The sequence below is a fragment of the Semicossyphus pulcher genome, unplaced genomic scaffold (assembly GCF_022749685.1).
Source record: "Semicossyphus pulcher isolate SPU_LCO1_2020_fin unplaced genomic scaffold, fSemPul1.0.p SCAF_25, whole genome shotgun sequence".
In the NCBI taxonomy this organism is placed as follows: Eukaryota; Metazoa; Chordata; class Actinopteri; order Labriformes; family Labridae; genus Semicossyphus; species Semicossyphus pulcher.
In genome coordinates this window covers 2,018,320-2,043,320 of record NW_027211699.1, presented here as the reverse complement: position 1 = coordinate 2,043,320, position 25,001 = coordinate 2,018,320, and the positions used below count along the sequence as shown (strand labels likewise).

Below are 25,001 nucleotides of genomic sequence, written 5' to 3'. Positions count from 1 at the left end.
GAGGGAGAGTTGGGGGAAGGAAAGAGAGAGGAGGCTAATTAGGGAATCGAGTTGTGTTCAAGCATCATTTCCAGTTGAAACATTTCCTTCCCCTCTCGCTTTCAACCCCATTTTCCTCCCTGCTTCTTTTTTTTCTCTTTCTCCTCCTTCTGTTTCTCTCTCTGCATGTATATCTGCCAGAGCCCTCGGCAAAAAAAGTGTCACATCTTTTCTTTGCCGTTGGCACTCGCAGTATGGGTATGCAAATAAGAGGGAAAAAGAGGCTTCAGCATTGTTGACACACTCCTTCCTACACAAAAAGCACAACCAGACATAAGACTGGAGTCGGTCGCTCTACTACTGAGGTGGTTTAAGTACTTCTTTGTGTACTTTATTGATTTTTAGAATGAAAACCACAGTAAATGCCATCATATCATCCATACAGTATATCATCCACATGACATAGAGAAAGGAAAACCATGAGGAACAGAAAGATAAAACAGACGACCTCCACTGCATGACCCACATTAAATACAACTTTATTCAGATCTGAGGACTCTTAGCTTTATATATATATGTATATTTATCTTTTTGACAGTCCAAGTTTGTTACTATTCTGTACTGAGGGGACCAGTGTTGTCTTGCAGTCTCTAAGGCCAAGTATCCACATGTCTGTTGGCACTGGATGGGTCCACAGTAAGGCTGCTGCTGCAACAACACCGTCCACAAGCAGCAACGTCTCTTAAACGTAGTCCAGCAGCCTTTCTTTGAGTCGCCCCGGAGAGGCGGAGAGGGTGGAGTCTCGGCGAGAGTATTGCTGTAAATCTGAGAGGATCAGTAAGGAGCAGGGTGAGGGACTTGTTCCAGACACGTAGCCCACCATGTGTCCTTGTTGTTTCTACATGAGTTCAGTGCTTGCCGCTCTCCGGACGCCCTGCTCGAGGGGGGAGAGGGGGTTTTGAGGTTACTGGGGCGTATCTGTGCCGGGCACTCCGTTGGCATGCTCTCGAGGAGATCTCATGTCCTCACAATCCCGGGGCTTATGTAAGATGCTTTGAACATGAGAGAGGAAAGTACCTAAACCAGCGCATCTTAAGACTGTGTGTGCACACGCATTTGTTTGATGGGATCTAGATAAAGAGAGAAATAGATAGATAGAGGAGGAGAGAGGGGAGTTTTCACTCCTTGGCATTAAGCTCACAGAGATTAGCCAGCTCAGATCAGCGCTGTGAGCAGGAGGGCGGGTGGGGCAGCGATGAGGAACTACCCGCAGTGGGGTTCAATGCCAGGGTAAGGGAGGTAGAGGAGGGCCAGTCAGCCGGGTCACACACGGGGAGAGGACAGCGGAGTGAAGACAAGCATATGGCTGAGTAACAGGTGGGCGTCTGGAGAGGAAAGGGGGCACAGGGAGGGTGGGGAAATGGATGAACCATAGAATGAAATGAGAAGTGGATACATCCTTTTACCTGCATGCTTTCTAATGGCCAGCAGGGGGAGACTCTACTGGCTGCAAAATGAGGTCGGATTGGATGAAACCGGATGGATAAATGAGCCAGCTTTTCGGTTAGATTTTTTTCCAATGAGTTTATTGTCTCATCGGCTACTTTCAAGTCTTCTTCTCAACAGAATGATGTTCATTTTGTAAATGACTGTCCCATTAAGAGTAAAATCAACCATGGCTTGTCCACCAGGAAAGAGATGTATTCACTGTGTGGTCCAAGAATGGTCACTTCTGGTTCCAAAAAACCAAGATGGCGTCGGGCAAAATGCAAAACTTGAGGCTTCAAAAGGGGCAATCACAGGCCACACCCACTTTCTTTATACTGTCAGTGGAATGGACAGACTAAGAGTCATCATATCATGCTGGATGATGTGCTTTTTACACCTGCAACCAGAAGTAAAAGATTGTCAGACAAGTGTCAGGCGTTTGCCAATCCAGCATCTATTTTGCATGCTCCACTGGGACTCTTTATGTTTGCTTTCAAATGCGTACTGCATAATCACTTAGTGTGATGTGACAGAAATCAGACAAGCTTTCTTAGAGTTTGCACCCTGATTGATGGCTGCCCCCTCCCCTGATTGTGAGACACTCACAGTAAGAGAGATACTTTTCAACAATGTAAGGAAGAATCACTCTATAAAACAATCACATGCCAGAGAACACAGACTGAGGTGTGACTCAGCCATATGAGCAGCCGGTATCGCTGCTGCGGCTGGTGCATCTGTCTGTCTCCTGCAGAATTGCTCGTGCACTGCTGGAGTTGATTTGGTGGCATACCGTGAGGAGCTACCCCCCTCTTTAAGAGTAAATTAAAAACTCAGAGTGATGATGTGCACATTTACCAGCCTTTGTTGCTATCTTTAGCCCGAGCAGTGAGCTCTCCCTCCTACTCCTGCTCTCACACAGAGCGGCGGAGACGTTGCATTTATGTCTGGCCTTCTGCTTCCCCCCACAGGAGGACGCTTTCATTCACCGTCCACCTGGGACAGCGCTGCTAGATCTCAGCTTTATCCCTCATATCACATCAAATTAGCATCAAGCTGTTTATCTGATCTGTTTAATGACTCTTCACACCTGTCTTGCGACTGTTCTTCGTTAATGAACTGAAAAGTCATTGTGTCCTTATAAGCAACATAGCGTTTCTCTCTGCACAAAGCCTACCTAATTCATAGCTCCATTGTGCGCTGCTTCTCACTGATATTGTTTGTGAGAGCAACATGAGATGGGCCAGCCAGTGGCCATTTATCTTAATGAGAGCAGTTAACTCTGGGCTGAGCTTTGGCCGCCGGCTCCACGCTTAAGAAACACACAACAATCCCTGTGAACGTCCTCTTATCCTCCCGCTGTCTTGATTTTTAGGAATACAATTCGCCCTCTCGTTGAAACCTTAATTAGTTCTAAAGAAGATTAAATTATATGTAATTATTATGATAATATTTTCATTTATTCAAGATAACGGGCCGCCGTTAGTGAACACGGTATTTGTCGGGAGAGAGCAATCTCCCTCACACAGTCAAAGTTATCAAGGCGTGAAATCAGGAATCCTGACGGCAACAAAATGTAATCTTTTTCATACAGAGGGGACAATAGAAGGAGCTGCATACTCTACATCTCCTTCTCCACTTTAATTAAAACAGCTCACTGAATCTCCCCCTCTCTCTCCCCCCCACCTCTCGCTCCCTCTCTCTCTCTCTCTCTTAAGTATGGAGGGCCAATTCTATCTCGATGCAGAATCTCGTTATTTCCCTCGCACTGAACTTGTCTTAAGCCCCGGCCCAGAATCTTCGTTGAGCGATTGCTTTTTCTCGCAAATTTTATTATTTTTTCTTCCCCCCTTTTCCCCCTTTTTTCATTGACATGGAGGTGACATACGCGTGAGGTATGGTGTGATTACATTTGGCAGGCTGCAAAATCCAACACTAGACACTGACACTGCAATGGAAGGATGCTTGCATGTGAGGATGTTGAAATGTGGCGAGAGAATGAAAAGGAAGAAGAAGAAGAAGAACTTTCTGGAATGGATTTAAAAGACGTCCTAAAAAGAGATGTCCCTAAATGATCGTTTGGCTGGTTACACTTTACATTCATCTGCTCTTTTTAGGAGTAAAAAACGGCGTTCCTTCGGGTACTTTTTAAACCGTTATCGTCTTTGCCTTCACAGCGTATGATGTTGAATACTGTATGATGTTTGTAATAAAGTCTGAATGTGTGTACAGCTCTCCAGTGAGTCCTATCAGAGCATTTAAATGCTGGAAATCCTGCCTTGTGACTTTGCAAAAGAGCAACACTGTAAAGGGTGATTAAAAGGACTTTCAGACACAAACAAATGACTGAGTGGAAGAGAGAAATAGCCGGCGAGAAAGTTGGCATTTAACAGGATTGAGGTAAGAATGTGCGTGTTGGCGCTTTTTGAATTTCACTACCAGTCCCAGTTAATGAATGCTGCAGTTACGCATTCCAAATGCCTCATTATCTGCATACTGTAGTTTTATTTTGCATATATGTTTTTACATCTTACAGAAGTCAGGCTACAGAGAGGTTTTTTTTAAGGTGTCTTGCCGCCACCGTGGCATTAAGGACAATTCACAGCCCTGGTTTCCTCCTCATATGTTGCAGTCACTCCCCTTTTTCTTCTCCCCTCCCACCTCTCCTCCCTCTCCACAAGCCCTCTACCCCGAGGGCAGATACGGCATCTCGTTGTGGTAGTTGTAGTCCGGGCAAACCTTCTGGACCAGGCGGTAGTCCGTACTGTAGAAGGAAATGTAGATACAGATGACCTTGAAAGGCTTGGAGCAGATCCAGGACACGTGGCTCTGGATCTGCTCCTGAAAGCAGGTCTTGGACGGGTCGTAGTTGCACAGCGAGGTGCGCTTGCTGCGATCCACCTTCTCATAGTCCACGCGGCAGTTGAAGATCTTTGAGTCCTTGGGGTAGACCACGCTCTGGCGCTCCAGATCGAACTCCACCGCCTTGACAGGTGGCACCAGGCTGACTGAGATGTTGCCCTGGCCTGTGGAATTGTGGCGGAAGTAGACGCTGAACGTACCGTTTCCATGGTCCACGATCTTCCCGGTGATCAGCAGGTTAAGCCTCACCGTCTTGATGTTGGAGTAGAAGTCTCCCCAGCCGAACATCTTCTTGAACTTGCCGGTCTTGACGATTGGCCGCCGTTTGACCCTGGAGCTGGAGGCGTCGGGTTTGAGCAGGTCGCTGCCCAACATCTCCCAGAACTCCTGTTTGGAAAACTCCTGCTTGGAGAAAGGGACTGGGGAGCGGTAGGGCAGCTCCAGGGAGGTGGCGTTGGCGGCTCTGCTCTTACTGTGAAGCATCCAGCGGCTCAGGGGTGAGAGGGGAGTCTGCCCGCTCAAGAGGCCCACCGTCTTGGAGGAGGAGTCGTCTGAAGAGCTCTTGGGGCTGGAGGAGTCTTCTTCTTGACCCAGGGCCACCTGCAGAGGAGGGGGAGGTGGGGAATCGAAGAAGAAAATAGAGAAAGAACGCAGGCAGATATTAGCAAGGTAGAAAGAAACGTGGACAGAAAAGAAATTAAAGGTCTAATCAATACTTAATTTACCATCCATACCTCTACTGGTAGGAACCATGACATTCTATCAATGTTATATATATAAATAAACGGCTGAAATTTTGCTGGTATTGCTATTATTACATTCTTTTGTTTACCTCTGCTGTGGGAGAAAACACTCCTTTATGTCTTCACACAGCCGATGTAATTCCCTAAGCTCACCAGTAATGGGCTCATATGCCTCCTTCGAGCTACTGCTGAAGCCAGAGGGATCAAAGAACAGATTCAAACAGAGAGTCCACGCCTAAACTGACTTCACATAAAGCGTGGTGTCTGCTGGGCAGTTTAATCAATATTTCTTAGGGTGGACAATTTTCTACAAAGGCTATAATCCTGTAAAACAATACAGCTATGTCATTAAGAAATGCTTTGTAGAGATGTCTCTCTGACAAGAGAGGTCAGAGGTTACATTTACACTTATAAAGAGTCTGGATGCCCTAAAAAGAGCATAATTCTTGCTATAAAACACCCATTTCTACTTTTTCCCTTTCAAAGAGTCTCATTTTTCCCCTGGAACAAAGTCAGAAAAGGTCACTTGAAGATCCTCTAACTGGAGAGGAATTTGTTCACATATAAAACCTTAGATGAGGAAACTTGAAGTAGAAAGTAGACGAAGCAATGTTCCCTGTTCAGAAGAGCAGGGTTTTGCTTCTGAGGCACTGCGGTAAGAGTACACGGGGAAGCAGTGGCTTTATGTGTGTGAATGAGAAGGCAAAGTAATGGGTAATTACTCATCGGTAATGATCTATTAACAGGTAGCTTCTGTCTAATGTGCCATGGACAGATCCAGCGATGTTACATCCTTTGGATTTTGACAGTCCAGAACACACACAGACACAGAGACAGCGTTTGTGAATTTAGAGTTGTTGTAAACGTGAACAATAAGTGATGCAAAGGCGGGATAACTATGTGTATGTGTGTGTATGTGCGCTCTACCCAGGGAGATTTACAACAATGCATTATGCATGCATTCCTGTCTGTGCTCTGATCCGTCTACTGTCTTGACTGCCAGGGCTTCCTTATACAGGCTTAGTCGGGATTATTAAGTCGGACTCATTTTTATTCCTTTTTATGCAGGTTTTTCAAGCTCGCTCAGATTTGTTCACTCGCTTGGCAGTCAGTCAGCGATATTGATTTTCTGTCCCTCTGAAAACGTGTATTTCCTTTCATAACAACGTGGATCGCATTTCAACTGCCTTGCGAAGGGTTTCCCGCTGAGGTGGTTGTGGTTTGGTGTTTGGACTCACATGACAGAGGTCAATTTCTTTCCTTAATCTGGACCTTTTACCATCTTCCCCTTGATGGTTCTGATTGCTTCTTTGAGAATCCCAAACTCATTTATATATCTTTGTCTTTCTGAGGGGGAAGCTGAGGCCCCGCAGGATGGCTTTAATGACAAATACAACATTCCCCATGGCTCCTACTGAAGGACTGGTTTATGTTTGATTTCTCCTCTTCATTGCGCTGGCGTCTGCTGGGCACAGAGGGCGGCACTCTGCTAGCTTAAGAACCCCTGCCGTGTCCTACAAAAGGCCCTTCGGGGTTCTTGAAAAGTATTTCACTCTTGTTTCCTATTTAACTGACCCTTCTTTTTAGGGTCCTGATCACTTCGCCAGCGATGCTACTTGTCTAAAGGGACTCACATACGGCACCATAATTCATATCTTAGTTAAAACATATTGCAGCTTTGTTGCAGCTTGGGCAAGGCATCCCTCTCTCTATTGCAGGGGCTTTTGTAGAGAGCCTGTGAGGCCAGGCTGCAGGAGGAGAAAGGAAATGAGTGTGTGAGATATTGTTAAACAGAGGATTTAAGTGTCTAGCGCTGCTGGAGGTGTCATACTCAGTGTGCAGCATCATTGTCAAAGACTAATGTTAAAATGAGAGAAAATTAAGAAATAACAGAGCCAGAGCTGTGATGGCTTCTGCAGTGAGAGAACACATACTGTGTGGTTATTCATGCAACCATGATGCCTTTAAATACAAGTGTGGTTTAATTTGTGCAGGTAAATGTTCTCTAGTCACTTTTTGCACACCATCTGGATATTTTTAAACACTGGGAGATTTGCACAACGATGCATTACTAAGGTCATAGAGGTCACGCATTACGCAGCAGAATGCAACATATTTTTCCTCATTAAATATTACAACCATCTCTACTTTTTCCGCTCCATTCTGAAAAACTGCAAACTGCTACAACTCTCTCGCCACTCTGCGTTTAACTAGGAGAGTATATGAGGTGTAAGATTGAACTATCAGCGAGCTTCCAGCTTTGACTTTTGCAATGTAAGCAAGTTGAAATACTGTAGAAGAAGTTCACTGTTGTCTTCATAATGCCAGAAGATTAATGCATTGCTTTGCTTAAGTGGGGATATTTCCACATTTTATCATGCATACCAAGATACTGTATTGTTAACAGCTGAGCAATTTAATGTCTGCTTTGGGTATTCGTGCCACTCACTTTCTTTCCTGTTTAAAATACAGTGCAAGAAGTCATCCTTTGATGATGCACCACATAAAATGTTTTTTTTCAGTCACCAGCGTTGAATTATTTTAATGAGTTTAAAAAATGTGTAACTGCAGTGTTTCTGGGGCTGCAGCAGGAATGTCAGGGGTATGCCGTTCACTGGGTCACACTAGAATATGCAACATCTACATAGTGTACAACAGTCTAATGCTGCTTTGCGAGGCCAGAACAAGTTGCTTAAGACTTAGTTTGTTTTGTTTCATGAAGCTTGGCAAGATGTATCCCAGCTTTAAGAACTGAAGGCAAAGTGTGGGCGACGGGCAATCAGGTCTTAGTGAGGGGGCGGAGGTTCAGGGTGATTTTGTCATTTGTCATGTGCGCTAAGTGAGTCAGTGAAACGGCTGGAGAGGATGGGAGGTGGCTGTGGGCTCCGTCGCTGTGGTAATTGTGAGTCATTCAGCCTCAGTGAGCACCGGGCCACAGGCCTCTCTCCCAGCAGGGAGCAAGGGGGGGGGGAGCGATCCGCACAAGCACTGCCGGCTCCACAGGCAGTAATCAGCCTGTTACAGTGACAGGTACACCGTTTTAACCCCTCGCCCCCTGGTGACTGAAGCACACTACGGCCATACTGTGGCACAGAGATCAGGGAGCCACTTCACTGAAACATGTGCCATTATTTCTCACAGAAGCAGGGGACGAGTAACAGACCAAAAAAGTAGGATAAATGTTCTCTTGCACTTTAGTTTGACACATTTAGACTTAACTCTCTGAGTAACTGAGATAACATTGGGCGAACAATATATTTTTACACAATAAAACATTTTCATTGTTGGTCAGACAAAACAAGTAATTTCAAAAACGTTGACACAAATGATCGTCACAAAAGTAGGGCCATGTGGGTTGTCTGTACATGCAGTTTATTACGACCCTTATTTACATTTGTAGTAAGGTGGAGACCTCTAGATGCTGGAGTTACGATGGGTCAAACAAACACACACTTTTCACTAAGTAGTCTGGTTTTCGTATCTGGTGTGTAGCTAAACCAAAAGTCAACTTTGAGTTCTTTATCAACTTTATTATTGTTAGGGCTGCACGGCGGTGCAGTGGTTAGCGCTGTCAGCTCACAGCTAGAAGGTTCTTGGTTCAAATCCCAGTTTGGAGGCCTTTCTGCGTGAAGTTTGCATGTTGTCACCGGGCATGCGCTGGTTCTCTCTAGGTACTCTGGGTTTCTCTCACAGTCCTAATACATGCTCATGAGTTTCTAATTCTAAATTTAATGTAAGCATGAATGTTTGTCTGTCTCTATGTGTCAGCCCTGTGATTGACTAGCGATCGGTCCAGGGTGTACCCGCCCCTTGCCCAGTGACAGCTGGGGTCGGCTCCAGCCCCCCGCGACCCTAAACAGAATGAGCGGTATAGAAGATGAATGGATGGATTATTATAAGATACTAAAGTCACATTAAGTATGTTACCTCATTTATGTACTTATTTTAACACAAAACAGTATTTTTTGGAAACTTAAAACAGCATTGTGCCTAAATCTAACCCACTTACGACTTTTCACAAGGTTTACACAAGGTTTGTCTGATACACTTGGCACTAGACGTTTTGACGTTCCTGTTGTTTAGGTATGAGGAAATGTTTCTTAGACACTAAGAAATTAGAATAAAAACAGTAATTAATTTATGAAGTGGTTATTATTGGAAAGGTTGGGTGTCTTTCCGCAAATAGCTCTGAAAACTGAGTTGGAACATTTAGTAAAGATGGAATATTGACATCTTTTTCAGAAGGAATATTTATTTTATCACTGTAAATTATGGATTAAAATGTGCCGACTTTACATTGCTGCCCCCAAGTTGTTCCAGGAGTTAATAAACTGCAATACAATAAGGACGGCAAATACAATTCATTGTTCCAGCCCTTATTGGGACCTCTTTAGTTGTTTTTTATTGCTACTCCTGTTTATTACTACGTCGTTTCTATTTTTATGGCTTCTATTAAGTCTTAACTTTACATCTATATGTATCCCAGCCGGCCCATTTGTAGGTCGAAAAATTTCAGTTAAAAATAAATTGGGTTAAAATGTGATGATTTAAGATGCTACATTCGACCACAGTTGTTTTTGCCGTCATTAGGGCTTGCTTTATTTTGAAATGTCAAAAGTCTCAAAGCTAATTAAGGTCTGTATGCATGTCTTTGGTTAGATGTGTGCATTTTTATGGCTGCATGAAATGCAGTAAAGTAATTGATTGATTGTTTGATTGACTGACAGGGAAGCAGCCTGCAGAGCCGCCCAGCGGGGCTGAAAGCATGTGCACGTCCTGGTGAGCTAACAAGTTCAATAAGCACTCCACTTCCTCTGACTGTTGAGTTGGAATCTTCATCTCTAATATGACATCAATTTTTAATTAAAGAACCCAGGCAGCTCAGATTTCTTAAGTGTTCGTCAATGCTTTATTCTTTCTTTTTTATTCTGTCTCCTCTCCCCGTCTCCAGATCTAATATGCTCACTGCAGGAGACTTCTCTGTTACATGATTAAAGTCTGAAAATGGCAGTGCCCTTATAACTAATTATTCTTCTGGCTGTGGATCCAGGAGGAGGTGAGGGAGAGAAAGGTAATTTCACAAGAAACAAGCCATTTGACTCTTAATGAATAATTTACTCCTGCTTCGAGGGGGTCACCTGAGCTCAGATCTACAGTGGGCGAACAAACTCAGGACAATGAATCTTTTTATTCTAAACTCTTATTTTACAATCTATCTTTTATTTCTGCATCCTCGTCCTTCTTCTAGCTCATTTTTGACAGGCTCAGCTGTGTGGTCCCAGTGGACTCGGGCTCATTCTGTATGCTCAGAGAGAAGCCGGGCTCTGAATTGGCTATCAAATTTTTACATTATAAGATATTGACAAGTTGGCGGTGAAGGGAGGGCGGAGAGGGGGAGGCAGGGGACGGTTTCTCGACGGCGAGAGCCGGGAGAAGAGCAAGGGCCGATGAGATGGAGCTGATTAAAGGGCTTCTGCTGTATTCACACCTGTCTGGTAAAAAGTGGAGGACTCTCCATCGTATCATGGAGGTTCAAATGAATAGAGTCTGATCAATGGCTGCTCCATTCTTTCTGCTGCAGAGGCTTAAATGCACTCATTTCTGAACTGTTGCTTTAAATCCTCAACAAAAAGACCAAAAATGCTTTCTTGTTCCTAAATAAGAAATTAAGCAAGACAGTTTCAGTAGCCGTAAAAGATAATGAATTAGTGACTCTAAATCCAGATGTGGTTGCACCCAGAATGCTTTGAGGCTCAATCACGTCAGCGACATTTACAGGCAGGCCAGATGTGTCTTCATTTGTATGGGGACCACGAACGTATCCCTGATTGCTTTGAAGCTCCGTCTAACATCACAGGTTGCATGCAGAGTACAAAGCTTCCAAACACACCGGCATCTGCCACACAGCTCGGACAGCAGTGAAAACTGTCACAGCAAGCTGCTTCTCTTTGCTGAACTTTTTTTTCCCTGTTCAGCAGCAGTCTCCAACAGAGAAAACCCAATGTGAGCGCGGAAGTGAAATCTGATCACAAGTGCTTACTTGTGAAACATTCGACACGCTTCCTGGCAAAAAGTGTGAACCACAGTCCAACTCAACTGGATGAGAACGACAGCAGAGAAACTGCTTTGTTTAGACAAGTTCTGATAAGTCACCTCAAAAAGTCAGGTAGATAATATCGTCCCTCTCCAGAGATTTATTCAAATGACACTTATTAAATTCCAGAAGCAAAGGATGAGGGTAGGATTTACACAGCGGCCATTTTTCTCTAACGTAACGCTTAGGGTAGAAGGCTCAAATGCTAATGCTGTAATGCTCATATAAATAAAGAGAAGACACATTGTTTTCATTTCACCACTTCTCGATTGAGCAGTATCTTAAAAAACAATGCATATCCGGCCATATTATTAGTTAGTACATCAGATTTGATAAGCAATTAGCTACAGTCAAACAAACGGCTAACGTTAGCATTCAGCGACTTACTTGATCATTTTTTTGTTAGCTAGAAAGTGGCTGAAAGCTAATTATACTGTGTAGTAGTGCTCTATGATACAATAGGAAAGGTGCATATTCCTTGATAACAGCTAAGGTCAGCATTCAGCGACTTACTTGATCATTTTTGTGTTAGCTCGAAGGTGGCTTAAAGCTAATTTTACTGTTTAGTAGTGCTATGTGACAATAGGAAAGGTGCACATTCCTTGATAACAGCTAACATTAGCATTCAGCGACTTACAGATTTTACTATTAGTTAGAAAGTGGCTGAAAGCAAATTTTACTGTTTGGTAGTGCTAATAGGAAAGGCACCAATTCCTTCATAATGGCTAACGTTAGCATTCAGCGACTTACTAGATAATTCTTTTGTTAACTAGAAAGTGACTGGAAGCTAATATTATGCCTACTGTTCAGTAGTGCAATAGGAAAGGCACCATTTCCTTGATAACAGCTAACATTAGCATTTAGCGACTTACTAGATAATTTTACTGTTAGCTAGAAAGCTAATTTTACGGTTTGATGGTGCTATATGATAGAATAGGAAAGTCATCAATTTGTAGCGTATGTCATTTTGTGTAATGTAATAAGGAAACACTTAAATACTAGCATGTGCTAATGACTTGCTAAAGGGCTATCAAATATGTTGTTTTTAGGTTGAAATATGGCCTGATGTCAATGTCTTTTCAGTTGCTCATTAATCAAAGAAGCAGTAAAATGTAAGGATTGTCAGAGAGCCTACCTTTTTAACAACTTAAAACCTGGAATACAGTAGGCTAGTACGACATCATAACAGCTTGTGAGCTCAGAGGAAAATGGTTTAAATAGGGTGAATGTTTATTCCTTTTAGTCAACCTTTCTATGACTTTAACCGTGTAGCTCAAGTTACTTAAACCTAACCGGACATTAACTCTAAAAGCAGCATTGAGAAAATTCTCGTGTCACTGTCGAAAGACTTGTGTCAGTTTTTAATGAACTGACAAAAAAATCCATGTTGTACCGTAGGTCATCAAACTTTTCGCAAATTGAAAACACTTCAGATCTTAACAGGGTCACTGTGCACTGGGGCGTAAATAATCGCATGACTGCTCAAACTGACATTTCGTGCAGAAATAAAGGTTGCAATAATTGCCAGTCATTGCTGTCCTATATTCTACAGCACTGCATTCTCAATCCAATACAGAAATCACTGCACTCTGCTCAAAAAAATGTTCCCATTATCCATTCCTTTAAACGCTCTTCTTTCAAGCCCAGCCAAACTCCCTGATCCTTGTGGCTTTGCAGCTCTTTAATTGGAATCCCCCTGTAAGGACCCTCAGCGTGCCTCGCACGGACATGTGCACCACTCTGACCCTGAAAATCACTGTAGCGTCACCGGACAGCACGCTGGTGAACTGCACACTCCATGTTCATTCACGCAGAACAGACTGTTTACAGATTGTGAGAGAATTGAGAATATAAATGGGGTTTTGCTCCGGCGTTGTATCCAGCGGCTGCAGTCTCACCAGGATGAGGTCAGCGTGAATCCCAGCGCCTGCAGCAACAGAAAAGCCTCATTGACAGCCTGGTGTTCCCGCCTTTTAATAAACCCACGTCCCCTGCTCCCACATCGCTTATTTCTTATATTGTTTGGATGCCTACAGATCTATAAACGATGAACATTTCTTTCTATATTGACACTTTCCATAACATTTTCACACTGCAGTAGAACAACTTTGACTATTGTCAGCTCCTGCAGAAGCTCTGTGAAATTAAAACGTCTGTTATGGATTTTTCCCATCCTTAGTTATTCCTCTGTGTGAAAGTCAAGCGCATCTTTATCTGGATCCCCCGGGAGTTACACCCACTCATTCCACCCGAGGCTACGAGTCATTTTTCTTTAAGCTGTGCTCTGTAATCCACCCTTCACTATCCGAAACCAGCAGACAAACCTACATATATTCTTCCAGGATTTGCTCCGTCTCCCCGAGAGCAGTGCCACAATAAATTGTGCTGCGTTTGGAGCAGACAGCGTACTCTGTCTCAGGACAGCTCGGCGCTTCAATATGAAGGGCTGTCAGTGTGTCAGGGAGCATGCTTTCTCTCTGTCTGTCTCTCTCTGTCTGTGGGGCTGCTGGGAGCCCGAGAGGGGAGGAGGGGAGGTGAAGGGAGGGAGATGTGAGAGACAAGGGGGGGGGGGTCCCCGGTTGAGGTGAACCTCTGGGGTCATTCTCGCTGTGGTCGTGCATAACTCAAGCTGTTTTACAGCGCAGGCAGGAAGCAGCAGAGGTTGTCTGTTATAACACAGACAGCGCTGCTCAACCGCTGCCGCTTCAGGGTCATGTGTTGTGTTTGTGTTTGCTCATTGCTGGACTTTGAATTTTAACAATACAATAGTAGCAATCATGTTTAAAGTAGGCCTTCAAAACATGGAAAATATCATTTTATTGTGACAGATATAATGAGAGGTAGGAATGAATCACTATGTATTTATTTTTCACGTTTGTTTGGGTCTGAACCAAACAAGCACGTCGACTTGCTTCTGAGAACACGAGTTGTGATCTCAGGCAGCTCTGCGGCACTAAAGTACTTCATTATGAATCTGTTTGGTCACTCACTTGACCTTTTGGCTATTTCTTTGCCTGTGAAAAGCACTTTGTGTTTGAAATATGCTATACATGCTATAATAAAGCTGCTCGGCCTTGCCTTTATCACAAAATTTCAGCTTCTGTGATCTGTATATCGCACTTATTGCACAGTGCAATTGCACAATTATCCCTAGTCCAGCACAATAGGATTAAAGAGGGGGTATTATGCCGTTTCACATTTAAGACACATATATATAGTTACAATGTTGGATGTCCAGACTAAACGTGGCTGACGTTTAAAATCTGTAGGTTAATGTATGTTGGAGTAATCAGGCTTCTCAGCTCAGTCTGCAGGCTGCTGTGAACGGCAGGTTACACACAGTTTTTTCTACACGCTGCACTTTGTGACGTCACAGCAGGCTTCGAAGAGTTGGCCAATCAGAAGAAAGTGGGCTTGTGAGGGTGGAGTTTCTTAAAGGGACATAGCTGACTGAGTCGTTTCAGGCAGAGGCTGTATGAGGGCCTGCACAGAGCACCAGTGTGAGAAAAATGAGGAGTTTTTTTAACCGTAAATTACGCTCAGCTAATCCACAGGTATCACAGAGTGAAATATGAAGATTGAAATTAGCATAATACCCCCCCTTAAACAAAAGGGAAGCAGCAGGCCAATTGTGTTGCTTCATGGCAGGAGGATCAAATTTAAAGAGAGATTAAAAGATGACAACAATCCTGCACGTTTGTGTGCGAACCAGTTACTTTCATCAGTGCAGAGTTTTAGGAAATTTTCAAAGGTTAATTGATGTATTGATTTTTTTTCTTGATTAATTGAGTAATTAAGTCTTGTCTATAGAATCTTTCATATTCAATTTGCTCATTTTCTGCAACTGATGAGTCTCAAACCTCCCAACATATGACATTTCCTGTTTCCTGTTTTAGCCTTATTTTGACAAGTAGGAACAAACAAATGTTTTGTGCTTTAAAATGATCTGTTGATCAACTCATTGTTGGCTGACCGCCAGGGTCAGCCCTACATACGGGTCTGTATGTAACTGACTGACTGACTGATGTCCTTGTAACACATTGCTCACTAAAGCGTACATTGACCTGACGCAGTCAATCACAATCTAGGTTTTGACCTGGTCTTGTTTAATAACCAATCACTGCATCAGTGCGGCCTCTGCATCATCCGTCCATCCGTTATCTATCCTGCTTATCCTGTTCAGGTTCGCAGGAGGGCTGTAGCCTATCTCAGCTGTCATTGGGCGAGAGGCAGGGTACATCCTGAACTGATCGCCAGTCAATCAAAGGGCTGACACTTGTAGACAGACAAGTTTTCACACTCACACCTACGGGCAATTTTAGAGTCACCAATGAACCGAACGAGCATGTCTATAAGCTGTGGAAGGACGCCGGAGTACCTGGAGGAAACACACTCATGCAGAATCTACGCAGAAAGGCCCACTATGTCCGAACCAGGATTCGAACAAGGAACCTTCTAGCTGTGAGGCGACAGCACTAACTGCCCGCCTCTGCATCACACACAAGATAAAGTTATGATAAATATCTGTGCTCACTGAATGTGCATTGCACTTTTGACACCTGATTAAAACAACAAATTAACTGATTTTCTCTCGCAATCTATCCCATCAATTATACTCTTAGTTACCCAAATAAATTGAAATGTGTTTTTTTAATACTGAAGGACAGTTTATCCAGTTAATTTAGACATCTAGATTAGTTTATTGAGTCTCAGATTTGATGCGTTTTAAACATAGAACAAGGGAAGTGTGTGTTATTGAACAACCCTCGACCCTCCTCACATTCACCCGTTATGATTCTTCATGCACTCACAGGGTGGGAGAGATGTCACCCGCACAATAAACCGCTCTGTCTGCTTTTCAAACCCTTCCCCTTCTGATGGAAATTCCGACAATTATGAATGACTTTTGTGTTTCCTGCGCGCGTGTGGGATGTGAGGAGGGGACTGGAAGCTTACGAGCTCTGACATGCTGATTGCAACGACGATGGCAAAGAGGAAGACTCCAGAGAGAGAGAGCGAGGACGCCAAAAAAAGAAAAAAAAATTAGTATTCAGTCGGCGGCTGCTGTCTCACATTTGCGTCTGCGTGCAATATATGCTGTATGAGACAGGGATGGGGTTTTTTTTGTCTGTTTGCTTTCTCAGGATTGAAGGTGGTGTTTCTGCTCAGCCGGGGGATGTATGTGGCTGGACAAGGTCGGCGACCCCGCGAGGAGGACAGGAATCTAGGAAACATGAATGTAAGGCTCAGTGACAGGCCCGAACAGAGAGAGAGGATGTGGTTAGAATTATTCTCTGACTCTGAGCTTCAGCGTAAGAATATTTGTTTTTAATTGACGTGCCGAGTTAAATAAGTGCGTCTCTCCTCGCTGAGAGCAAAGTCAAATGAAGGGTGACGGTGAAAGTTTAGAAGCTGTAACTTATCTTTCAACGCCAGGTTTTCTTTATATTGTCAATTATCTTCATGCACAGAAGACGGTGTCGCACACAAACCGACGAATTCGTCTGAATCTCCTCACAGAATTCAATCAGCAAAACAGCGATATTCCGCACAGAGCTGCAGAGGTGAAATTCAGCCATCAAGCGCGGTGGCCTGTGTCTGCATCTGCACCGAGAACAATCACAGGGAGAATAAAACCAGCCTTTTTTCTTTTTTTCTCCTGAAGGCTACCTGAGGCTCGTCCCTTCTGGAAAATTCTGGAGTGAAAGAGCAGCCGCGGATGAGCCGAGCTCCACGTGAAGGTTAGAGGACGTGCAAGGCCGGAAAACTGCACAAAAGACGCTCTCTTTGTAGGCGTGTGTTTCGTGCAGACAGTTATGTCTCCTGTTTGAGGCAACGCTTTAGCCAGACATGTTGATGAAGAGCAAACATTTAGTCGGAGGTAAAGTGGGATGATTTGGAGTAATTGCAGGGGGGAGAAAGTGCAGTTCACTGGAGCAGATAAGTTCAACGCTGTGCTCGTTCACCGTCTGGTCTCTGGGATCTACATTGTCAGTCCTGTGCTGCTGCTGTAATTATGTGTGGATTAGACGCATTTTCTTGGATGTTTTTGTACAATCCTCCCTGACTGTCAATGAAGATGTTTAACTTCCTTCTTTTTTTTTTATCAGCTTTATCTTTACCTCACTCATTGCCTCTTCTTTCACACTCCTCTGCACCTGCTCAACGTGTCACCTTCTGTAGGCAGCTGCCTCCCCCTCTGCATGCAGCGCGAGCTCAGTTCACATGGCAAATGTTAAGCGGTTACTTTCATGATGCAACTGAATGCACTGATCGATTATTGGATTGACAGAAAGATTGATCGTCAAGTAATCGTTTCGTATGCAGAACTGCCACAAATTTGATGGTTCCGGCCTCTTAAATGTGACAGACGTGTTTCTGATCGATAAACCGTGAGCATAAAGAGCTGATTAATAACTACTCACATCTGATCGCTGGCACGAAAGCACAATGAAAGGACACAACCCTGAAACTATCCTGCTAAATCCTCCGCAGATCTTCCCTTTCATAAATGCATATTAGACTCCGAGTTCAGTGAAACAAATCCAGCTCGCACAGATGAAAAATATCTGCAAACCGCCGCCAGAAATAAACATAATTTCTCAAGCAGTCAATTATACAATTGAGCTGCTTTATATTATTCATAAGCCTCCATTCGAATAAGAATAATTAACATCTGAAACACATCATTCATCACACAAACAACAGCCAGAGTGACACCTTGTGCTAACAGTCGACTGTATCAGGAGTCATTTGGAAAAGGCCCCTCGAGACCCGCCGCCGCTATTACAACCCAAATCATCCAGATTGGATTTTAATGCATAGTAAGCTTATACGATTATTAATCACAGCTCTGTTTCCGAATAAAAAAGTTACTCCATTTATTAATTGCTGTATAATTTATCAATGTCACGGGGGCTAATGAATTACCCAGAATCTCCTGCTGAGGGACGTCATGTACGTTTTTTCAGACACGCTCGGTCTGGAGAGGGAGAGAAAACCCCAATTAATTTCATTATCATTAGGCACAGGCCCTTTGTGTTACAATAGGCGGCCGCCCTGCAGCACACAAACTGCTCCCAGACAACACAAGAGTGCGTGTTAAGCCTATTATCCCACACTCTTGTATCTAGTTATACAACGGCTGAAAAGGCGCTCATCCCCTCCATATTTTAAGTCAGCGTGTGGTCTCTTCCTTCCTGCTGAAACGGCTCCGTCTCAGCCAAACACATCCGCGTGTGTGTTTAGTCTTCCCCTCTCTAAAGGGCCATTACTTCACCCTGAGCACCTGAATAATACCCTAATATGAAAAGCACAAGGTCGTCCTTGAAGGGACGTCCACACAATCGGGTGCATCAAACAAGCACTCAACCTCACTTGAACATTTCCTCCGACTGTACTTGTGTTTTTTTTTATTTGGAGCCGGGCCCCTGTGAGACTCAGCCCAGGGCTTTCCGAGCGAGAGGATGTTCCACTTTTTCCTCCTGTGAATCAAACGCTGATTTCTCATTAGAGGCTGCTTTTTAATAAAACTGCAGGCAAACATGAAAGAGGAGCGGCTGATCCAAATTTGATTGTAAGGTTATGTAATACTGGAAGTGTTCATTAAGACTACAGGAACGTCAACATCTGGTGTTACAGGTCAGAGAGGGGCCTGAGGACGGAGCCAGGATTGAGTTAGTAAGTTTTTAAGAGTCACTTTTTTTATTATGTCAATTAGAGGGCAAAGAAGACTTATTCTGGTGCACTCAGCTCAAGGTTATTACGTCACATACTGTACACAATCTGTATTTGATCACATATGACGACAAAGGTGAGTCCTTTAATAAAGACCCGCCAAAATAAAAGCATTTTTCTGCAGATCTTTGACAAGAAAACTGTCCTATAAGTGCTGAACTGTATACGACCATAACCCTACAACCTGATGGTGCAAGTGTTGCAAACGAATTTCACAATAAAAGCTTGTATAAGTTGTCTGTGCTGCTGCATGTAATGCAGGCAGGCTGACACAAGCTTTGATATTCATTGCACACATATTAAAGTGGTTAATGCGGTGACATTTATTTCTTAAATGCTTTTAAAAGTGCTTCTAAAATGCACTTTTTATTCCTCCTTGCCTCCTCTTATCGGCTGACAGAAAGATTCGCCTACGTGTACTTTATTCATTGTATGCGACTTTAACGTTTTTCAGGTGATAACTCAGACATGCAGTTACATCCTTTAAAGTGTAGTAGAATGAATGACGTTAAAACACTGATGCGGCTCCAAAATACGCACGCAGCAGGGAGCACCGGTGATGGACAGCGGCGGCTCCGCGCGCTCAGCACGCTGCCAGCACGAGTGTCCGCTGGGGATAGTGATACTACAACTTGCCGTACCTAAGCCGAGCAGGGTCAAAGTGAATGTTATCGACTCAAGTATTCTAAATTAGGGTCGAAATAACACAGACATCAGCATAAATGCTTTCGGAAGCGGCGAAGAGAGCACAGCAGGCGAGAATTATCTCTGCATCTCTGAGAGGAGCAGAAACGACCCGCATGCATGTGGTGAATTATCATTCGGACCAGCATCATTGAAGCTATCAGGTGTCGTGTCTGCGTGTTTGTCCACGCATTCACTTATAATTGCGTGTTTGGAAGTTTTTGGTGCAGATGAGGTGCAGACACCGTATCATCCCGCGTGGCGCAGGTATACGAGGTGTTGCATGGATGACAAAAGGTCATGCGGAGAGAGGATGAATGATGATTAAAGTGTGACTTTTTGCCAATTCATAATCTTTTCTTACCAAACAAGCGGTTCCGTTGAGGAGGAGCAGGATGAAGCCGCGGTTGGGACGCATCATTCCGGCGCGTAAAAGCCACAGCTCCCCCTCCCAAGCAAAAACACAAAACTAAAAAAAAAACTCCTGCACACTGGCTTCTCCTCCTTCAGGAAGATGCTCTCCCTCCGACTCCGGATCCCTCTCGGCTGACGCACGGTCCCATGTCCAAGACAGGCTGAGCTGCACCTTCCAAAAAAAAGAGAAAACCTCCTGGAAACCCCCTTTTTTTTTTGTCTTTTCTTGAGCCAATCCCGGGTTTGAGTCAGATTAGTTGTGGTAGGAGAAATCCATGAATATGCAGCAGGCTGTTAACATCCATGCAAACAAAATGAAGGGATCCCAGCTTGGAGAGAAAGAAGTGAGGAGTGTGTAGATCATATCTAGAGTGGAGATCCTGAGCTGCAGCCTCCTGCACACACTGAGCGATGCTGAGACTGGCAAGAGCGAACACACACGTTTTAACAGTTTCTACTCTCTCTCCCTCTTGGTGTGTGTGTGCATCTCTTTTCTCTCTCTCTCCCCTTTTCTCCCTCCTCCCTTATCCCTACAGTATCTCTCTCCACCTATCCAGCGTCTCCCTCTTCCTCACCACTTTCCCTCACCCCTTCAATCTAAATCCCTTCAAATTAAAAGCAATTTAAATAGATTACAACTACCACAGTAAAACACCTGCTCCAGTGCGAGTGCCTCTGTTTGCAGTTTCCGATCCCTCTCGACAAGATTTCTGACATTCTGTCCCACCAATCCGCAGACAACAGTTTGGGCATTTCTCATCACCAAGCCTGTCATTAAGTGTAATCATCACCGTGGGTGGGAGGAAATCATTGATTCGGAAAGTCTGGGTCTGCTTTCGCATCCAGCTTGTCACAACAAACAAGAAACCCTCTGTCATATTGTTGCCGAGGAATCCTGATCCTCCCGCGGGCTGCTTGTCCAGCTCGTGAGGAGTATTGAGCCGGCGACCGTCTCCTCAGCTGGGTGTGATTAATAAAGACCCCCTCCCCCTCAATAGCACACAGTTCATTAGGAGCAGGTTAATGGACTGAGATGCAAGATAAGGCCACGTAGGCTCCCCTGGCTCCATTCCTGCTTAATTAGACTCATAGACGAGCTTTTCCCCCTCCCTTTCTATCTGACATCTTTATCTTCCTGTCACCAGGTCAGGACCCTCTCCATCAGCCTTATTTAGTCTTTGGATCAAGCTATTTGAAACCTCTTGATCTGCACCTGCTTACAAAGCATGCGCTGTTATCTGATTGCTGCTGGTGCAAAAGGGTTAATTGATCCTAGTTCGTGGGGGTTAATTGGCTCGACAGGAGTAACGCTGAGGGATCTGACCCCATGAAGGGTGAAAGGTCAGGGCCTCTGAGGGGTCACAAGGAGGCCTGTCAATCCAGCATGACTCAGACATGAAAGAGTTTGGGTTCAGGGAAGTCTCAGGCTGTGCGCGCACATACAGATCCCCTCCTCATTACGATGCAGGAGATGCTGATGAAAGATGGGAATGAGCTCATCGACTCTCTCTCTCCCTCGCTTTGGTTTTTATTAGATTATTTCAGACTCTAAACGTGTCTCTGTATAATTCCAGCCAGCCTCTTCAGTTGCCCAGGGTATCAGGGAGCTCTCTCTGGGAGAGGAAACAGCAAACCCATAAAGGGAGATCCGCTCCCCGGCCCACAATCTGAAGAAAACAGCAACCATAACAAAACGCCTTTTAAACCGGAGCACGTTCATTCATACACACACACATACACTCACTCCTGCACATAATTACAGGGCCGTAACTCAGTCTGTGTGCTCTCTGGGGAACAGCGAGACAAGCGACTGCTATTTTTTACTCACTTGAAAAAAAAACAAAAAAAAAAGTGAGGCTGTGTGGATGCTGAGATACCCATCATTTGACACCCAGGATCGACTTATCTTAATGTCGTTTCACAGGCGACTCACATCAGCGTGACAAATAGGAATCCGTGTTTGTGTATTTCCCTTTTTATTCCGCTCTCCTGCCAAACTCCAACAATTGTGCTCAATCATTGCATTGCTTGACACGTAATCCTATTTCACAGTATAATTCAGTTTGAATGAGGAGCTGCAGGCAGCAGACAGCCCTGTGAGATGTCAGAGGCCGGGACTGCGCGGCGTATACGCGAGCATGGGCTGCCCTCTAGTGTCTTTGGGCTCTTCTGCAGCTGCAGCGTGGAGGTGAGGCTTCAGTAGAGTGGGAAATACAAGGTGATGGAGGTTAATCAAGGTATTTATGGTAAGTAGTGTTATATTTAATAGTTTTGTTTTTAAGATATCTGCCCATGAGCTACATAGGAAGTGGATTTACACTGTAAAACATTTACGTTTCAAACTTTTCAGCTGCATCTCTTTCCAGAGAAAGTCTAAGGTGTCAACACTGTCCAGTTTCAGGATCTGCCTCTAAGGACTGTCCCACTGTGAAACTGCAACTGCTTTACCGCGCTTTGGTCGACCTTCTGAGTCGCGTTATGTCGAAAACAACACAACAAGTGGTCCTGCTGGAAGACTGGATGGAGGAGGCCTTTAAAAAGAAAGAGGTTTTGCCGGCCACTCATTCTGCAGGGTCCTCAGGGGGCTTGAGATTAAGGGACTTGCTTCTCCGATGACGTGGAAAAGAAGTCAAGACTGTGGCTCAAGCGGGGTGATCCGTGGACGACACAAACTGGGGCGTGATCAACCCCGGCTGGGTCGCCTGGGAGAGGGTGTCTGACGTTGAAAGACCCCAAACACATCACTGATGACGTGTCCAAGCTTGCATCTGTAAGTGTATGTAGAAACCAAACACTCACATTAATCAAGTGGTCAATCCTGCTGACTTTGTACAAGGAAATTACCCACAATGCAAAGTGCTGTTATATGAGAGTGGTGTGGAAGACGGTGTTCCAAAAAGTTAAGAAGGGGGAATTTTTCTTCTCTGAGTCAACTTTCTTTACTCTTACATCAAATGTATTAAGAAGGAAAGCATTCAAGTTATTTAAAGTAGTAACCTTGAAGATCTCAGTTTCGTTGTCTTTGGCAGCACCTATGGTGATAAACGGTAATTGCGGGAGCACACTTCCCAGATATCCAGACAGTGTTGCATGTGTGACGTCCACGGTTGGCTCCCTTTGTTTTTTTGGGGGGGGGCTTTTTATGCCTTTATTTAAGCCAGAGGACAGTGGATGGTGGCAGAGGGGGGAAGAGAGAGTGGGGATGACATGCCGCAGGGGGCCAAGGGCAGGAGTTGAACCTGTAGACTGCGTTATTTCGACAAAGACTGTAGCCTCTGTATATGGTCACTGATTCAACCGCTGAGCCACCCGGGTGGCTCCCTTTGTAAAGGTTGTAACTCTTGATTTTCCTCGCTGATGGTCGCTTTCCTTTTTAGACTGTTTGCCTTCATCTGAGCATCCAATTTGTTTAATTTTCTTTGGATTTTCACTTATTGTTGAAGTTGTATCTGTAGTCATCGATCTTTTCTTTCTTTGTTCAGCCATAGTAGATTACTGTTTACTCGCAACACTTGCAGAGACCGGAAAAGCAGCCGCTTAGCTCCGCCTACCCTCTCTGGCAGACCAACCACTGCTGGGTGATGGAAAATGCGTCACTAACTGGGCACTGCTTGTGATTGTTTTCCGTGAATGTCGCCACAGACACCCAGTCTGTAATACTGCAAATGCAAAGGCTTTCATCAGTGGGCCATAGGCTCAATCACCATTGTGTTACCTCATTCGCCAATAGATAGTGCTGAACAGACTTTTATTTACATGAAAATCTTCGAGATTATCACTTTAACTACAGAGATTCTGCCTCAAACTTTTATGCTCACAAACGTGTGAACAAATCAGTGATAAAAACCCTCACACAGTACCAATGCTGATGATGTGTTTGATGAAAGTATGTGAGGATTTATTGCTAAGAGTTTAGTCGGACATTGAAACTGGACCTATTTGTTCGGTAAAAAGTAGTTCCAACAGAAATGATTCATAGGATTATAGACAGTAACCAAAACATTGTTTCTGTAAAGTCACTTGGTTTGGATTTTTTAAAAGTGTTATTTTTTCTTCTTTGTGTTTGATTCGACTTTATTGTAATTCAGTTGTGGCAGAAATATCACCGTCTAGTTTCTCAAAACTATCAGTAAGTGAGAGAAACATTTTGATTTAAGGTGTACTGCCCCTTTAAATGCCCCAAACGATCACATTTCATGTTCCCATGTAATCATAAATTCCTAATCATGACTTTGTTTGCTTTTTTTCTCATGTTGAGATTATATTTGTATTGGCAAAATGACCTCACAGTGCCACTCCAGATGTGATACAGATGTGTGTGTTGAACTGCAAACACATGTATCCAGATGTGATTACAGAGTGAGCAATGACTCTGTAGTCCACCAGACACTAGGGGGTGCTGCTATCAAAGGAAAGCCCTTCGAGCCATCTTCTGGCTCCTCTGGATATCAATAAGCTTCAATGAAACATAAGAAAACAAAATCTGACAACATTTTAGAGGTTCTTTCGTTCAATTTTAAAAGAGCTATTTAGTTGAACGGAAATACATCTGTCTATGGTTAACGACATACAGATACGTTTTCTCAATTCAGTCGGACGTACTGCATCATGTGTGTTGAAAAAGTAGAATTTAAAGTAAAAGAGGGAAAAATATATAGTCAATAAATGTCAGCGAACATCAGCAGTTACTTTTTCACTCATTCACTGCCTTAATCTTCAGAGATAAAATATACAACACACTTCAAGGCAACAATGCCCTGATTGAATCTCCGCGAGCTTTCCTGCGACAGAGCTGTCAGTCATCGTGTCCTTTGCTAATCAACGTCTTCCTTGAAAAGAGCACAGGGCCCATTAAAACGCCGGGTCAGGAGGGAAGCAGGAGTGATGACAGACGCTGGCACGAGAAACATGGCGGACCGAGGGATGAAGGGAGGTTTAAATGTGGATTGAGGGATGAAAAGAGGTCGGGATGGATCAAATCTCCAGCTCTGAGGAGGTCTACA

The 25,001-nt window shown here is 44.1% G+C and overlaps 1 protein-coding gene across 1 annotated transcript; it reads right to left on the bottom strand.

The window, feature by feature from the left end:
- Positions 1-353: 353 nt before the first annotated feature.
- LOC138604461 (neurexophilin-1) lies at positions 354-20,354 on the bottom strand. The gene is made up of 2 exons (XM_069676398.1): positions 19,949-20,354; positions 354-4,926 (listed from the first exon to the last, which is right to left on the bottom strand). Exons 1-2 carry the CDS (start codon positions 20,003-20,005, stop codon positions 4,150-4,152), a joined length of 834 nt encoding a protein of 277 aa, XP_069532499.1. The 5' UTR covers positions 20,006-20,354; the 3' UTR covers positions 354-4,149.
- Positions 20,355-25,001: the final 4,647 nt, after the last annotated feature.

What these genes read in the sequence shown, in the direction of transcription:
- LOC138604461 (XM_069676398.1), bottom strand. Translation starts at nt 20,005, where the DNA reads ATGATGCGTCCCAACCGCGGCTTCATCCTGCTCCTCCTCAACGGAACC. An exon ending in TCAACGGAACCGCTTGTTTG is followed by an intron (nt 4,927 to 19,948) that starts GTAAGAAAAGAT and finishes CCTCCTCTGCAG; the next exon opens with GTGGCCCTGGGTCAAGAAGA.